The 18435-nt window shown below is 36.3% G+C and overlaps 1 protein-coding gene across 2 annotated transcripts in view; it reads left to right on the top strand.

Annotated features, from left to right (window-relative positions):
• Positions 1 to 464: 464 nt before the first annotated feature.
• LOC140138904 (uncharacterized) overlaps positions 465 to 18435 on the top strand; it is a 29756-nt gene continuing 11785 nt past the window's right edge. Inside the window, exons 1-9 of one of the 2 annotated variants that reach the window (XM_072160689.1) lie at positions 465 to 677; positions 6461 to 6549; positions 8521 to 8673; positions 10646 to 10759; positions 10939 to 11061; positions 13451 to 13573; positions 15991 to 16113; positions 16515 to 16637; positions 16959 to 17081. In XM_072160689.1, the coding sequence (XP_072016790.1) occupies positions 6474 to 6549; positions 8521 to 8673; positions 10646 to 10759; positions 10939 to 11061; positions 13451 to 13573; positions 15991 to 16113; positions 16515 to 16637; positions 16959 to 17081 (958 nt within the window). In that variant the 5' untranslated portion in view covers positions 465 to 677; positions 6461 to 6473. The remainder of the gene's footprint in view (positions 678 to 6460; positions 6550 to 8520; positions 8674 to 10645; positions 10760 to 10938; positions 11062 to 13450; positions 13574 to 15990; positions 16114 to 16514; positions 16638 to 16958; positions 17082 to 18435) is intronic. The other variant, XM_072160690.1, reaches the window with a different exon arrangement.

Below are 18435 nucleotides of genomic sequence, written 5' to 3'. Positions count from 1 at the left end.
TGGGTGTTTACGTGGTTAGCAGCAGTAGGCCTACCCATGTCATATACTCTCTCACTTGGAGAATGAATTTAGGCGGAAACTAATCACACCACCGCACACTTTAGGGGCTGTGCAATAATTACCCGTCGGGTGGGGGGGGGGGGCAAAAATGCTTGCCCATTCTCGTCCTGCTAAAACAAAATTGCCCCAAATCGCTTGCCTCCTCTCGGCCTGCCAAAAAATCAGCGCCCTCATCTGCACATGCCAAATTGTTGGGAACCCAATTGGCGATCCTTAAATGGCCTTATTTCCCTACTGTTTTCTTGAATGAGTGCCAACAATCCCCCCTTTTTTTACATGCCAAAATCTCTTGCCCCTCCTTTCGTCCTGCAATTGTCACACTCTTTCTTTCCCTGACATATAAATATTGCACAGCCCCCCTGTACAGTTTCCCTGCATGGATGTGGTATGCCTATAGTGACTTGAGCAAGCGCTATTATATTATTCATCACGCATGCGTATGGGAGGTGGTAGGCAAAACATCGACTGTAGGCGAACATATTTGTACAAACGGACGCTGGGATTTTGAAGGCATAAATATTGGGTGCGATTAAGGTTTTTAACAGTTTGTGGAATTTGAGGAGAACTACCTAGAGTGGCGTTTGCTGATTTTTATTAGTAGATGAGCATTATAGCAGGTGGGTACATACAAACAACCACTTATACTTTTTCTTTCGGGTTTTAGATATTATACTTAAATCACGCATGACTTTGTTAAACTATATTATAGTTATTTTATGCAATTTTTCATAAATGCATCTACAACTTGCCGTAATAAGTTCGGGAAAGTTTGAGAAACGTCGTGAAGTTTTTTGCATGTTTTCAGCAGCGAATTATTATACATAATTATGGGTGAACCATTTACATTATTAGGTTCATTACTTTTATTTTATTGTAATGTTTTACGCATCTACAAACCGCGAAAAAAAACATGGCACACTTGCTCAAAACAATTCAAATGCGTACTATAACAATAGTATGAAGGCGAGTGAAACACGGTTACAATGCATGTGAAGAAAAGACTCCGCTCTGTATCCCATCCTACACCACCTCCCTCTTTCAATATTGGAGGGTCTCATGTACATGTTGGCAACATTTCTTTGTCAACATTGAGTTGGGGGAGCGAAGGCAGAGATCGAGATTCACTAACTACATTTTATGATAAATGACGTTAATCGTATCTGTCACTGGCACATACCAATACCTAGGCCAACTTTGCGTATATACCAATATAAAACGCATCAACAGAGAAAAAAGACGAATAGCTAAAGAATGTGTGTGGGAGAATCAGTAATATGAGAGGGAAAATGGTACTGGACTACACAGGTTCACGCGACTCTTACCCGTGTGTGAAAATGTGCAGTTACGCTGATCCACCACATGTATAGATTTTCTAACCACTCGACCACACAGAAATGCAAGTGGTTGAACAAAATATTGATGGTGATAGGGATGGTAATGAGGATGATGATGAGAACGACGATTGGCCATCTCGAAAATGGAACACATCATAGTGGGATTTAAAACGTTTAGCGAAAATGTACGGAAATCTCTAGGCCATTAACGCTTTCAGTCTGTGCCGCGGATATGTGTCTATACAGACTAAATTATGAAGATTGTGAAACAAACTATCGAATTATATAATGTCGATTGGTTTCTCATTGTTAAAAAACGTTCCATGTATAGGCAAATACGTTCCATATATAGGGAAATAAGAGTAAATGTAATATTAATATCATTCGAGGTATATGTCTATGTGACCTATGTGACGATAGGAAAGAGGATTAAAATACCCCTCGAATGCTGGCTAGACCACTTGAATGCAGGGCAGACCTGTCGAATGCTCGCTCGATTTGACGAACGCTCGCTCGACCCGTTGAATGCTTACTCGACCTGGCGAACGCTCGGCGGACCCGTCGAACGCTCGGGGTACCCTTCGAACACTCAGAGGGCAGTGGATTATAGACCAGAGTCATGATAAGGTATCCCACGAAACGGTTCAGTTCTTCTAGGGGTCCCAGGGATGAGCTCAGGGGTACCAGGAATACAGGTTAATGCGAACCGAGGAGGGTAAGGGTGGTTCCTTTCGGCTACGGAGATAGGCCTACATGTTATCGTGGAGCAAGCAGTACTACTGATCGCACCCACAATTAATTATATGAAATGTATGAAATATATAGTTAAATAAACTAATACAACGTATATTTTAAATCTTAAAAATTTCGTTGATATCAGTTCTTAACGTTATTAAACAGTTATGATTTTATTAGAATTTCAAGACAAATACTCTCTGTCGCATCATTAATTATGTGTGCATTGTTATAACAACTTCAAAAACGTTATAAAACAATAACTGTCCAGTGTCATTATATTATGTGTATTGTGTGTTTCCATGATCTCGTTAACATTCTGATAAAAACAAATCGTCACTTAGAAAAATCAGTAAATTACATTCGTGTTCCGCTAATTAGGAAACTAGCTCAACAGATTTACCAAACAACTGCAACGGGCATGATATACATGGGACGGTCAATAAGTTCCCGCAATCAATATTTATCTCCACGCAGGAATGACGTTGAAGACATGACTACTTAAATAAATACAAATTTGGGCCTTTGTCTTTCAAAACAAAAGTGTATTAGCAATGTTGAATACTTGATTACGCAATGACATTAGCATAAAGCAAAATAGCATATGGACACTGCCTGTTTTATGGTGAAAAGTAGTGGAGAAAGGAACTAGGCAAATTGAGGTATTGTTACATAATTCCAAATATCTCAAGAATAAAAGAGTGGAATCTGGCGCGGTTTTGTGATTTTGTAGACCGATAAAACACGGTTAACGCTATTCTCTTTCTAGACCTATACCATTTTGATTAAAGATAACAGATCAAGTTGAATATTTCTAATTTTGAGTAGGCTTTTCACCCATTGCCCTTTGCATAACAAGAGATCCTACTGGTTCGATTAAGTAACTACTGATCATTGAAAACGGAGGTTCCAGTGGTGAAATCTGAAACAATTCTTTCTTATTCAACCCCTTGTTTGAACCCCTATTTTTAAATTTGATTTGTATCCCGTGTTCCTCAATTCATTTTGTTGATAGTAATGTATCTTGTTGACTTGAGTTGATACACTAATATCGATCTTCATTTTGCTTTGTTACTTGCTTTTTTTAATGCTTTGCTTGTTTCTTCGACCTATCAGACACGGTCTGATTCTCATGGACCGTTTGTCGATCGCTCGTTGTTGTGCTCATGGTTCACCTCATTGAGCACCCAACTGACCTTGTCTGACTGGTTCGATGGAACCTATTTACCATCATTTTTCCAAGACATGCTTTTTTATATGAAAATGCTATATAGTTTTTCATTATTAATCTGGTGGAATATTCATTTGTTTTGTCTCTTATATTACCGTATACTATTCATGATTTTCATGCTATTGCCAAACCATATTTATCTGGGTGTTTGCATTACTTTTTAATATTTTGCATTTTCCCCAGTTCACCCATTTGTATTTGTATCCCATGTTTCCGAGTAAAATAAAAGCACAGATGACCAAAGCGTTGTCATTCTGTGGAATCACTTTGCTACATTGTTCACCAAACTGGTTCTCTGTTCTTATGCTCACCTCGCCAGCTTTTTAACCGTTTGGTGTCCAATGTTGCATTCTCCCATTCCCTAGCCATTATATTATGTTTTGTTTTACTAGTGCCCTCACTATATCATTTTTTGTTGTTGTGGTTTAACTGTATCTATGTTGGTTGGGACTGTATTGATTAGTTATTGTTTACTCATCAAGTATTATTTATTTATTGTGGATCCTGGAGTGCTCTATTTTTCACATTGTTACTGATATTTACTTTGTTGCTATACTGGTAATTTTAGATTTGTTATTTCTTATTTCCCTGTTTAGTCAAAATAAAAGCATGGGTTGACTATAAAGCATGTCATTCTTTGGAACTTAATTGCCTCAGTGTACACCAAAATGGTTATTTGTGGTTCTTTTGCTCGCCTCATCATCTGGCCTCCCGTTCCTCTGGCCTATGGATTTTGTTGTACACTTTTGCAGTTTCCTCATTTGACCATCTTGATATTTTCTTAAAGTTTGCCATAATTTGTGTGTTCACTATTCATGTATTTCATGCAACTGCCAAACTTTATCTGGGCTTAAGCAGTACTTTATTATTTTCATTTTCACCATGTCACCCTCTTGTTTTTACATCCCAAGTTTCCCAGTAAAATAAAAGCACAGATGACCAAAGCGTTGTCATTCTGTGGAATCACTTTGCTACATTGTTCACCAAACTGGTTCTCTTGTTCTTATGCTCGCCTCGCCAGCTACTCCTCGGAGTCTTCAGCATTCGTTTTAACCGTTTGGTGTCCAATGTTGCATTCTCCCATTCCCTTGCCATTTTAGTATGTTTTATTTTACCAGTGAAATGCGACAGCGTATGTATAATTATGTAATAATGTAATAATGAACATGCGATTATAATTTTAATAAAACTAACTGGAAAAAAACACGTTTGAAGCCATGGCGTTATCTCTTGCTCATTATAATGAGTTCTAAACAGTAAATTTAAAAAAAACAACACATTAATGGTTTCACCATTTTCTAAAATTATTTGCCATCCAGGTGTTCAGATATTTTTAGGACACACGGTATAAAATATAATTGCAATCTAAGTAGGGGGGCCTTGGTAGGCACTAAATGACAAAATGTGTCATGTGACATTCTAAAATGATTTTCTCGCAAATTTGACTTCGAAATGTGTATCAAGGATCTATTTAAAACAACATTTGTGCAAATGTTCCTTTAAACGATTGAAACAAAACTTGAACAGGAAAATGGAAAGGTGAAGATGTCATGGTTAAGTGTTTTTGACTGGATCAAAATGATCAAATTATGCCTTAGTATAACCTAGTACAGGAAACAATTTATGGTAATGGTTAGGGTTTATAAAACTTTTATTTGGTTTTTAACACTAATGACCGTTCGGACTCAATATAACCGCCGAGGGATTCATGCGAGTTTCCCACTCTGATTTATAATGGCAAGGCAAATAATATTTTTGTTGCAACAATCCTAGTCTTTAGAAACTTCTGGTGATCAAATGAACGGTTTTGATTTTCTCCAGTTTTGCTCGCACACATTACTTTCATTTCCTGCAGCCCCTATCTGTTAGACGGGCCTTAACATTCTGAAGAAAATTGCACGTTTCACAGTGCTGAACGGTAAGGATTGTTTTCTTCAGATTATGAGATCGCTCAACAGGTGTGGTCTGGTGTGTGTGTGTGGGGGGGTGTAGGGGTGTGTGGGGTGTGTGTGGTGGGTGTGAGATGGGGTGCATTTGTTTAAAATAAACAAGGTTTAAAATAAGAGCAATTATTATGGATGCAGTTATATTCCAATTTTATGAAGTGGTTTATATGATATTGTAAAATGCCTCTGATTATTCGTGCAACCCCAATGTCATTCGCCCTGCTTATTATTTGCTCATAATTTCCTGGTTTTACACGGCAATTAGATTAACACATTTGAAATCTGTCATACCTCTGTAGAAGATATAAGAAAAGTCTTCCACAATGGAATTATGTTATACAAAATGGAATTTGCTAGGGTTAATTCTGTTGAAACAAATACTCTCCCTGTATGTATGGCTTTACTTATATATTTCAAATGGAAGTTACACAATTGTCTATTCTATTTCAAATCTATACTGTGGATGACTTCAGCTAAATCTTTCCCATGGGGAGTGTGTATTGTGAATGGGATACCGGTAGCCCATTTCACCCCATGGGGAGTGTGTATTGTGAATGGGATACTGGTAGCCCATTTCACCCCATGGGGAGTGTGTATTGTGAATGGGATACCGGTAGCCCATTTCACCCCATGGGGAGTGTGTATTGTGAATGGGATACCGGTAGCCCATTTCACCCCATGGGGAGTGTGTATTGTGAATGGGATACCGGTAGCCCATTTCACCCCATGGGGAGTGTGTATTGTGAATGGGATACCGGTAGCCCATTTCACCCCATGGGGAGTGTGTATTGTAAATGTAATACCGGTAGCCCATTTCACCCCCTGAAGTGAATTCTAAATAATGACATCGTGCTTCTGGTCTTGCTGAATGCATTACACTGTAATAAACGTGCTAAAATCTTAAGCAACACGGATTATCAGGTGAACCACAAAATAATTTTTGGTTAAAATTTTAAAGTTTAAATTAACCTCTAATAACGTGTGTTAAAAAATTTAAACGTATTGGTTAAAATTGTGTGGTTCACCTGGTATACCGCATTGGTTAATCAATTTAATCTGTGTTTTAAGAGTGTAATAGACTATTTTATTTTGTGTATTTGAATTTCAACCAAAATAATTGTATGCACGTCTTTACTCAAATTTTCGCTCTACAGATTTTAGTCCAAAATGGCCTGCGATGATAAGAATATATTCATGAATGAGATGGAGATGGTGGAACATGATGTAAGCAGAGAAGGAGGAGGTTAGTTATACTTAAGACAAAAGCCACAGAATGATTCCCAATATTTCTGTTGATGCCATAGGCCATATAGTAGTGTTATGGTCTATTGGACTTTATTCTTTAGAAACATTTCTGAAACTTTATTCTTAACACTTCCGAGACTTTATTCTTTAGAGACATTTCCGAGGTCTGAAGTATTTAAAGAAATTTCCAAGACTTTATTCTTTAGAAACATTTCAGAGACTTCTTAAGAGACGTTTCCGAGGTCTGAAGTATTTAAAGAAATTTCCAAGACTTTATTCTTTAGAGACATTTCCGAGGTCTTAAGTCTTTTTCGGTGTTCTCGCGTCATCTACTTAAATAAGGGGGTGAACTAACGTTTTCGAGTTCGGTGTAAAAATATTTGTTCGTGTTTATCGGTCAGTGGATGGAGAATATAAATAAGGTTAAAAAGTCTCAACATGTTCACTTTTTTCGAGACTTCGTTAGGATGAACATGTCAGGAAATACGGGTAGGAACGATAAATCTGTTTACGATGAAGATATAGCTTGAAACGACAAGTGAAAAAAAAACACATCTTCGGCGAATGAAACGACGTCTAAATCGTTCAAGACATAATTCAGAGCGACGTTACGATTATAAATGAACTCTTCCGTCCGGTGTTGTCGATCGGGACGTATCAATTATCGAGCGATTGCACATCATCATGTACAGTATGTGATGGACATAGATTGAACGATTACGGCAAACGTTTTAAAGGGACGTACGCTTCCAATTAGCGTAGTCGATCCGGACGTATCAATTATTGAGCTACTGCACATCATCATGTACCGTATGTGATGAACGTAGATTGAACGATTACGGCAAACGTTTCTAAAGGGACGTACGCTTCCAATTAGCGTAGTCGATCCGGACGTATCAAATATTGAGCTACTGCACATGATCATGTACAGTATGTGATGGACATAGATTGAACGATTACGGCAAACGTTTTAAAGGGACGTACGCTTCCAATTAGCGTAGTCGATCCGGACGTATCAATTATTGAGCGACTTCACGTGAACAATATGTGGAGAGCGTAGTCATTGCGACTAAAATTGAGCGATTACGTCAAACGTTTCTACCGGACGCTTCGAATTAGCGTGGTCGTTCTGAATGTATCAATTATTGAGCGACTTTACGTGTACAATACCGTATGTGGAGAGAGTAGATTGTCGTTACAACTAACATTGAGCGATCACGTCGAATGTTTCATACGAGCACATTTAAAATAGTCAGTCTCAGATCTGTGCTCAAGTGGGAAATGGTGTCCACTTTATATTTGATATTGATTTCAGCTTATATGGGGCAGGTGAAAATGTTAGCGAACGCCAATTAAAATATAAATTTGCCCAAAGGGGTCCCCTTGGTTCACGGGGGGGGGGTTGTAATGGTAGAATTCAATTTCTTCCTCTCGATACAAGGGTAAAACGGACAAATTGTGTGCATTTTCTTCGTTGTCCCACATTTATTTTGTACGTGCAGAATATAAAATAATAGCTAAATAAGGAGAATGAATTGAATAGTTAGACGGGCGCACGTTCACTGCGTATGGGAATCGCTACCTCTATTGATCACACCTCAGTATTTGATTTTCACTGCTTTCAACGAGTCACTTATTTTTACGCCTGATATTGTATTAAATTTGTAAAGAAAAAGCCCAAGTTATTTCAATTTTATGGTTCAAAACCTCTGGCTTGCTACATTTTTCAATCGGCTCTCTGCACAAGATTGATCCAATTTAGTCACTTAATTTAATGATGAGGGTATTAAAAAGTTTCACAATTAAAACATTCACACATAAGTCATAATAAACTTGCACCCTGTTCCTGTTGCTCATTCACTGTACTTGCCAATCACTGGGCTTATAGGCGCATTTCCTGACCAGTGATTGGATAGCATAATGAATACGTCATGTCAACACTATTTTACTGGTTTTCTGTATATTACAGTGACAACTAATTCGAATGGCATCAGTTGCACGTCCAATAAACTGCGTTGGGGCATGATTGTCGTTCTCATGATAATTGTTATAAGCAATATTCTGACTGGCATCGGAGTGTACGTTAACGTGCGGCACCGACGACAATGTCCAGAACAAAAAGGTAATAATAATGCAATAAAACAAACAAAATAACAAACCAGAAGGAAACTTACACATTAATGGGTCAGGTTATCTTCTATCAGCGTCTTTCGCAGCGGCTACAATTTACCTCTGCGTCTTCCGCTACAGAAAACGTCGGGAATTAGACAAATACACTAAAAAAGCTAATCACTTGAGCGGGAAATAAGGAAGCGTCGAAATGGAGAACAAAGTACTGCATGGACAAAACTATTTACTTGAGCAGGAAATCAAGGCCAATCACCGAAAGTTGCTGTGGAGAACTGAAATATACCGCAAAGACGTTAAGCTATAACTTGAACATTCAGCACCAATTCTTGTGAAATTATCAATCAAACATGATTGTGATGCCAAGAAAAGCCAATAATTATTTATTCAAGCGTTATTGAGTTTTAATTATATCATGTTTCAGAGTACATGAAATATGTTTGAACCTAAATCTAAATGGCGAAGAGACCAAGGAGATCAATCAAATTTGCGAAATGATATTGGAATATATCCAAAGATGGTTTTTTTCCCGTATGATAATTATGCAGCTACTTTATTGTAATGGTTAGGTTTTGTGCAACTTGAAGCGTAAAATACAGTCTTGAAAGGTATCATATAGAAAGGTAAGAAATAAAGTGCTGCATATTCAGATTGAATTGCTTGATCTCATCACAAATAATTTATTGGAAATATAACGTGGATTCCACACAAGTGGAGAATGTGCTGGTATGTAAACTTTCTTTTTTTGGTGAGAGAGTTACATTATATACGAAGCAGTATCACGATAATGTATAAAAATAATAAAATGTAGGTATCGTTAATGTGGAAACAAAGAAAGCTGAAATTGATGAGAGAGTTTGTTTATGCTCTTTTTGTTTACGCATTCTTTACTCTGTGTTCTGACAATAAATTTGAAAATAATAACAGTTTCACCTTTAGGCTTAATCAGTGTTTCATATGCAAATGACGTTGTTTACAAGTTAATTGCGACGGATAACCAGAAATTATACTAAGGAAATATTTACTTAGAAATCTCGGATCCCCCAATCTAGTAATATTTACAGCTCATCTTAACCCCGATCTTACCCCCTCAGAGAGTCGAATTGGCACGGTCAGGTGGTGTGCGGTACGAATATTCAGAAATAAATAAATAATATTAATACAAGCTAAAACCGTTGCATGGGGTTCGATAATGAACCCCACTAAAAAGCTTTCGAATTAATTAAATGTAGTACCAATTTGATTATATAACTGGGTGAGACTGAGGCGCTGTGATGGTTTTAAATTCGCCGTGTCGGTTAGGCTCCGATCACTCAGCAAATTGGAAGGCGCGTAACAGTGATCATCATGGCAGCTGCAAAATTCACTTCCCGATGTACGTCCGTGTTCCGAGACGTATGGAAAGCGCCACACGGCTGAGCGGTTTTGCCTTCTTTCTCTATCAAGGCGCTCGCCCAACTCGCCGTCTGGGCACGGAAATTTGTTTACGCCCTCGTGGTACCTCACGCCCAACGTTACGTTAAAATGGCAATCGTGCTAAACAAACAAAGAAATGAAAATATCTGTTGCAACTTTGGGATTTGCATACAAGTAATTCTAGTTGACAACAATTAGTTCTTTTAATACAAACACATTTCTGATTTTATAGCATTGTTTAAATATCAACAAGAAGTAATTATTACAAAATTTAATTAACACTTCTATCGCATCTGTAGTTTCCCGAGTACACATGTATAGACAGCACGATTATTTTCTGCAACACCGGAAGTATGTCAAGACGCTAACGCTTCTCGCCCAAAAATGATACAGTATGTTGCCAAGGAAAGTAAATTTAAATTCATTTAAGCGTTATTGAATTTTAATTATTATGTTTTAGAGTACATGAAATATTTTAACTTGTTTTTATTATACCTCAAAATCTGTGTTTTACCAAATACATATGACTTATTTCACATATTTATGTACAGATATTAATGAATGTTCTGATAGCTGTGACGCAAATGTACCTTGCACTAACATTTATGGTTCCTTCACATGTGCATGTAATGCTGGTTACGTTTTTGATGGAGTAACATGCACAGGTTAGTCTATATTGTGACATATCACCATTACACTCATTTTAAATAATTGTCACCTCTATGCGAGGCATAATTTTTACATTTTAACTATTTAAATTCATTCAAGCGTTATTGAGTTCTAATTGTGTTATGTTTTATATTCAAGAAACTTTTGATCATACCTCAAAATCCTCAAAATCCAGATATTAATGAATGTGCTTTGAATACTGATAACTGTGACGCAAATGCTACTTGTACCAATACCGTTGGTTCCTTCACATGTGCATGTAATGCCGGTTACAGTGGAGATGGAGTAATATGCACAGGTTAGTCTATGTTGTGCCATATCACCATTCTATTTATTTGAAATAATTGTAACCTCTATGCGAGCCATACATTTTGGAAATGATGTATTCTTATGTAAATTGCTTGCTATGACAGCATATACGTTTTCAAAACAAAATCGTTTCAATACAAATATTTGCGATGTGATCAATCAAGCAAGATGCATTATGTTGCCAAGGATAAACAATTTAACAATTTCTTCTTCTTCTTCTTCTTCTTCTTCTTCTTCTTCTTCTTCTTCTTCTTCTTCTTCTTCTTCTTCTTCTTCTTCTTCTTCTTCTTCTTCTTCTTCTTCTTCTTCTTCTTCTTCTTCTTCTTCTTCTTCTTCTTGAGACTTGATCATCGGCATGGACTATGGTTGGGGTCTATGGGGTAAACACAGATTTGGGGTCAAAGGTCATTAAGGGGACTTTTTCTGCACATAACCAAATACTTTCAAAATGCTTCCTTTCCTACAGATTGCATAGTACAGAGATGAGATTGACAAATATGCACTGACATTAGCGGGTGTCTATAGGGTAAACACGGATTTTGTGTTCAAGGTCATAAAGGGGTAAAATAGGGTTGATTACTGAAAATCACCTTAAAGTTCACTTTTTCCTGCATTTTAAAGTGCTGTGATCATCAGAATAATGCCAAAATGACTATAGCATTGGGTGCATATAGGGTTATAATCAGATTTGACTTGAACATGGGGAGGGGTCTGTTTTGGGGTCAAAAGGGGTAAAATTTTGAAATTTGCCCAATTCAAATGAAAATTGATATATGTAATCACGGTAGGATTCAAAATATGATGGAGGTCATTTCAAGGTCACCAGGGGTCAACCAAAGGTCAAAATGGGTCAAATTCCAAAATTCGTCCAATTTAAATCTAAATTAGATTATGTAATATTGATATGATTTGAAACAACATGGAGGTCATGTAAAGGTCATCAGAGGTCAACAAAGGTCAAATTATTTTATTAGGTAGATTGTTATCAAACGTAATGCCAACATTTTTGCGAAAAGGCAATTGTGTTCCAAATATTTTCAAGGTCATAAGAGGTCACTTCAAGGTCACGGCTGGACTTCGCAGCCTTCTGAGGATGCAATATATCTAGTTCTTCTTCTTCTTCTTCTTCCTCTTCTTCTTCTTCTTCTTTAATGTTTGTCCAATTTGAATGAAAATTAATATTTATGATCCTAATACGACTCAAAATACGATGGAGGTCATTTCAAGGTCACCAGAGGTCCACCAGAGGTCAAAATGGATACCAAAGTAAATGAAAATTAGTATATGTGATGTTGATATGATTAAAAACACGATGAAGGTATTTCAAGGTAATCATTGGTCAACCAAATGTCAAATTAGTTTATTATGTAACCGGCGTCAAGAATCCCCCTTTACTTTTGGTTTCATTTCAAATTATGTTTTATCCACCATTTAGGACAACAAATTATTATTTCCATCATAGCTATGTAAAATTATGGTTTTATATGCATTTGTTTTGTTTTTATTTTCCCTCCAATGTTTTGATTCCAATGTTTTGATTTTGTTCAACCAAAATTGCTTTGTTTACATCATCAATGATAATGGCATGCACCTACCATGTGATTTTACCCCAGAAACAAGGAATCTGCATAGTAACCGGTTATGTAATATGATGTAATCTTAAACTTGTTTTTGCCACAATCATGCCTTAAAACATGGGGCATCCCATAATTTCTGCCCAGTGACTTGTGATGTAATATATGAGTTGACCTTACCAATTTCCTGTTTGCACTAATTTGCATATGTTCCTCCTCCCATCATGCCCATCTCTTTAACAAGGTCAACATCACCCAGGGCCTATACTAACACATGTTTTGGTAGTGTTTAAATTTGTGGCATAGGTCATTTTGTTTAGCCCATGTGCTCTCCTTGTCCCCTAGCTCACTTCTCTACCAGGCATCCATCTGCCAACATCAACCAACTTTGATTCCTCCATCACCACATTGCATTGTTCTTGTATACCACTACTACTGTACATTCATCCAAGTCGATCTTCTGAATAAAATAAATTCCATCGTATGCAACTTCAAGTTTATGTGTCTTCGTGTTTATGTCTTCAGTTTATCTTATTTGCCCCCACGATTAATCGTCGACATCATTTAAAATCTCCTCCCCGTTACATATGGAAATTGTATATTCTGATTGCTATTAAGTTTTCGAATCAAATTCGTTCACAACCAATATTTGAGATGTAATCAATCAAACAGAATACATTATGTGGCAAAGGAAACAGACTTTAAATGAATTCAAGCGTTAATGAGTTCTAATTGTGTTATGTTGTATAATTCAAGAAATCCCTAACTTTTCTTTCAATCATACATCAAATCCTCAAAATACAGATACTGATGAATGTGCATTGGATACTGATAACTGTGACGCAAATGCTACTTGTACCAATACCGTTGGTTCCTTCACATGCACATGTAATGCCGGTTTCAGTGGAGATGGACTAACATGCACAGGTTGGTCTAATAGATCAATAAAACATACTACATAAATGTTGGCAAGCAGAGCCGATTTATTCAACCAACCTTTATTGAGTTCTAATTATGTCATGTTTTTGGGTACAAGAAACATTTTGATCATACCTCATACCTGCATATGTTTGTTTATTATTTATTCATAATAATGTCACCTTTTTGTAAATGGTGCATTCCTGTCGTGTTTTTTTTCTGCATAATTTTCATGGGCTAAATATTAATTAGGGGTGTGTCGGGAGATGGTGTAAAATAATTGTTTGACAGAAAATGTGCTTTCCATTAGTTTGCATTATGGCACTCATAGAGTACTGAATTAGCTGAAAATAGCGGATTTTAAGAGACTGAATTTGATTTTCTTGGGTACAAAATTCCGGATTTGATCAACATTATTCTGATATTATCAAATTTATTGAGGTTTGAGGTAATATTTACTGAATCTAAATACAAATAAAGTGTTCATCAGAACTGAATTACACTTGTAATCTACCAGTTTTGAAAGTGGGAGCAGCTTTAAAAATATGGCTCTTAAAAGTGGTTACGCAATCAGAAAATTTGAAAAGTTTTGTAAAACTTACTATCCATAAAGAAAAAGAGTGAAACCAGGAATTTCACAATTGATGCATGATGTTGCCAAGGGAAGCCAATTTAAATTAGTCAAGCATTATTCACAATTCGAGGAGACCATTCGAATTAAGTAAGTGTTATTAGAGACATTGCGATTTCCAAACGTAGACATCGAACGTACGTTGATCTATTCAAAACCACTCTCCTGTATCCAAGCGAGGTCACGTATTTAGCTATTTTTGAAGATATCCCACGTGCGAAATTGACGTAGATACATCGTTGAAAATGCACAAAATTTGTCCATTTTACAATATATTACAGACAGTCAAAGATAATGAACATATGAAGGACAGTCTAATTATTAGTATGATCCTTTTTGTTTGTAACAAATCATTGTAATAAAGGTACAGCGATGTGTTAAAAATGGACTAAATTTAAACGCAATATTCACACGCAGAGATTGCCCATTGAAATGTGTGTGATACTTTGCGTTAACAAAATTACATTGCGATTTCCCATTTTGGATCCAACATAGAATAAAAACGCAGATGCTACGTTGAACTATGCTGATTTTACCTCATGTCTAAATCCATGCAATGCGCCCAATTTTCAGGACGAAAAAGTCTCATTTTGAAAGTAAAGTCATGATGTATGGATGTAGTGATCTTTAATCTACCAAAATATATGTTTTGGGGCAACTATAATATTTGAGGAGCACAAAAAACAAGTCGGTTTAATCAGCACTGTAGGTCCAAATTTTAATCAAAATCAAAAGCGGTCTGTTTGAATTTATGCAGAGAATCGGCTCACTGTTATTTTTCAATCACTATGCCCTCTCTTGACCTAGATTAGAAGCTGTTAGATTAGATCAAATAGTATAGTCTTTATTCTGGCTTTTTTGTTCTCCTTCGTGACGAATGAACACAATCCAGTTTGGAACCGAGACTAGCAATATTCAACACCGTATTAACCGTACGCGAAAACGCACGTGCCACGTGCTGCGTTTGGAAAATCGCAATGTCTCTAATAAGTTTTAATTATAGTGTACATGAAATATTAGAATTTTTCTTTTTCTCATACCTCAAAATCTGTGCTTTACTTACAACACATGACTTATGTCATACATTAATGAATGTACTTCGAGTACTGACAACTGTGATGCAACTACCACTTGTACCAATACCGTTGGTTCCTTTACATATGCATGTGATGCCGGTTACATTTGGAATGGAGAGACCTGCACATGTTATTCTTATTTTGTACCATATCATTATTTCAAATAATTGTCACATATGCGCGAGTCAAACAACTTCTTGGAAATGGTGCATTCCTGTCTAAATGTTCTAGCATGATTGATTTAAGTTAATTTTCAAAGCAAATTCAAACTAGATGCATGACTTTGCCCAGGAAACCCAATTTAAATTCAGTCAAGCGTTATTTGCAGTTCTAGGAGACCATTCGAATTAAGCAAGTGTTATTCACTTTTGATTATATATTAGGCAAAAGAAATAAATTAGTTCGATCTTGCGATCGACCATCGATGCTTGGTCGATCCTTATTATTTATAAAATCAATTAATTGACTATGGCTAATTGTGATAACATATGAATCTTACCAAGTTTTGGTATTGACCAATAAAAATTCAGCATTAATTCTCATTAATTAAGTTGTTAGTATTTTAATAACAAGCATCGAAGCAGCATCGACGGTCGATCCAAAGATCGAACTAATTTGCTTCAGAGTACATGAAAAATATGAGATTTTTTCTTTTGATCATACCTCAAAATCTGTGTTTTATCTAAAGAACATGACTTATTTCATACATTTTTATACAGATGTTGATGAATGTACTTCGAGTACATTCAACTGTGATGCAACTACTATTTGCACCAATACCGTTGGTTCATACACATGTGCATGTGATACCGGTTACAGTTGGAACGGAGTAACATGCACAGGTTAGTTTATTTTGTGTCATATCACTAACAACTGTGAAAATTTTGTCGAAATGTCCTAGCATGATTGATTTAAGTTCATTTTTAAAGCAAATTCACAATTTATGCATGAAGTTGCCAGGGAGAGCCAATTTAAATTTAGTCAAGCATTACTCACAGCTTGCGGATATCACTCGAATTAAGCTTGCGTTAATGAGTTTTAATTATATCATGTTCAGTGTTCATTAAGGGATCTGGAATGAACGTTTTGAGCGTTTCGACAGTATTTTTTGTGGGATCTGAGAGCACATCAGACATATCGAATTGCATTCTGAATACAAATAATGTCTTTCTGTATCTCTTTTCAATAAAACAAAAGTATGTGTACTAATGTATTATGACTTTTATCATACAATTCGTAACAGATGATAATGAATGTACTTCGAGTTCTGATAACTGTGATGCAACTGCTACTTGCGCCAATACCGTTGGTTCCTTTACATGTACATGTGATGCCGGTTACATTTGGAATGGAGATACCTGCACAGGTTAGTCACATTTTGTGCCATATCACTATTTCAAATAATTGGCACATATGCGCCAGTCAAACCACTTCTTGGAAATGTTGCAATCCTGTCGAAATGTTCTAGCATGATTGATTTTGCCAAGGAAAGCCTATTTAAAATTTAAATTCAAGGGTTATTTGCAGTTCGAGGAGACCATTCGAATTAAGTAAGTGTTATTGAGTTTTAATTATAATTATACTACGTTTCAGAATACATAAAATTATTGATTTTTTCTTTTGCTCATACCTCAAATTCTGAGTTTTTATCTAAAGAACTTGATTTATTTCATACATTTTTATACAGATGTTGATGAATGTACTTCGAGTTCTGATAACTGTGATGCAACTGCTACTTGCGCCAATACCGTTGGTTCCTTCACATGTGCATGTGATGCTGGTTACATTTGGAATGGAGATACCTGCACAGGTTAGTCCTATTTTGTTCAAATAATTGTCACCTTTGCGCGAGTCAAACAACTTCTTGGAACATTTCTAGCATTATTGATTTAAGGGGGTACTACACCCATTGGATTTTTTTGCGGGTTTTCTGCATTTTGTGGAGAAATGAGAAAAAAAAATTGGTCAAAGTGGTATGCAAAATGAAGGGGCAAATCTTCTCGTTCTATTGGTGGCATCGGTATCAATGTAGCTTACATGCTTTTAAAGGTAGAAGCTCGGAAGAGGTACATAGACCTCGATTCACAAAATCGAGTTTCTTTAGAATTTCAGAATTGATACCGTTAATCCAATCACACACACTTGTTAAGCATTTGTGACAGACGTTAAAAGTACCAAAATTATTTTTTGGGGGAAATTAATTAATTATGCACAGCTTTGAAAACATTAATATGCATCAATTTCATGTTATCAATGAAATTAAACTTATTCCCCCCCCCTTCTAGTGGACAATGATATGCAAAATTTGTGTTGTCAAGGCAGCATATTTGTTTCAGGTTTGATAAGGTTGAAATTAAAGAACAGTCAATGCCTTGGTTTTCAGTATTAGGTGAATTTTTGCTCAGTTTTCTGAGGAAATACGGGAAGCTTACAAAACATGATTTATAATGCATTTGTAATGTGAATCGGTATGTTCACAATGATAACAGCTAAATGGGACACCCTACTAGTTCACGTGTATTAACAGTTTCGTCACTTACCTGTACCGCATGCTGAAATCATTCCACTTTAAGAAAATCCAGTATAAATCCAGTATAAATCCATGAAACTCACTGTATTCGCTGGCCGAAAGACTTCCGCATACATTTTTGTACAGACGCCATGATTTGGTTTTTCTAGCGGTGGGCGATTCGATACCATTTTGGTATCGGTCATTTTCGATACAATACTTTTATTTTTATGGAACGTAGGCCTATTGAAAACAAAAATAATTATTCGAAAATTGAAAACAAATATAAAAAAAGATTCTTTCATTCTCTATTAGCGACTTCAGGTAGCGAATAAATTGTGTGTGGTAGGCCTATAGGGACCGTCGACCGTTCACAAACACTTGCTGGGGGGGCTGAAGCAAAAAAAATTCATCACGAACATTTTTCGGGGCCCCTTTAGCCTACAGACCTCCTATCATTCACATTTAAAAGTGTATAGAAACTAGTTTACGCTAGGAATCCTCATTTCATACAATTTTTAACAATGTTTCACACACCCGAAGTTTTCGTGTTCTTGAGCATTGTAAAGTTGCAATGTTCGAATCCAATCAAAGTAGGCCTAATTGCAAATCTTTTACAAAATATTTTACAAACACCACGGTTATATGTTATGAA

Source organism: Amphiura filiformis, chromosome 18 (genome assembly GCF_039555335.1).
Source record: "Amphiura filiformis chromosome 18, Afil_fr2py, whole genome shotgun sequence".
Lineage (NCBI taxonomy): Eukaryota > Metazoa > Echinodermata > Ophiuroidea > Amphilepidida > Amphiuridae > Amphiura > Amphiura filiformis.
Note: the sequence above shows the minus strand (reverse complement) of the source record. Positions and strands in the feature narration are given on the sequence as shown.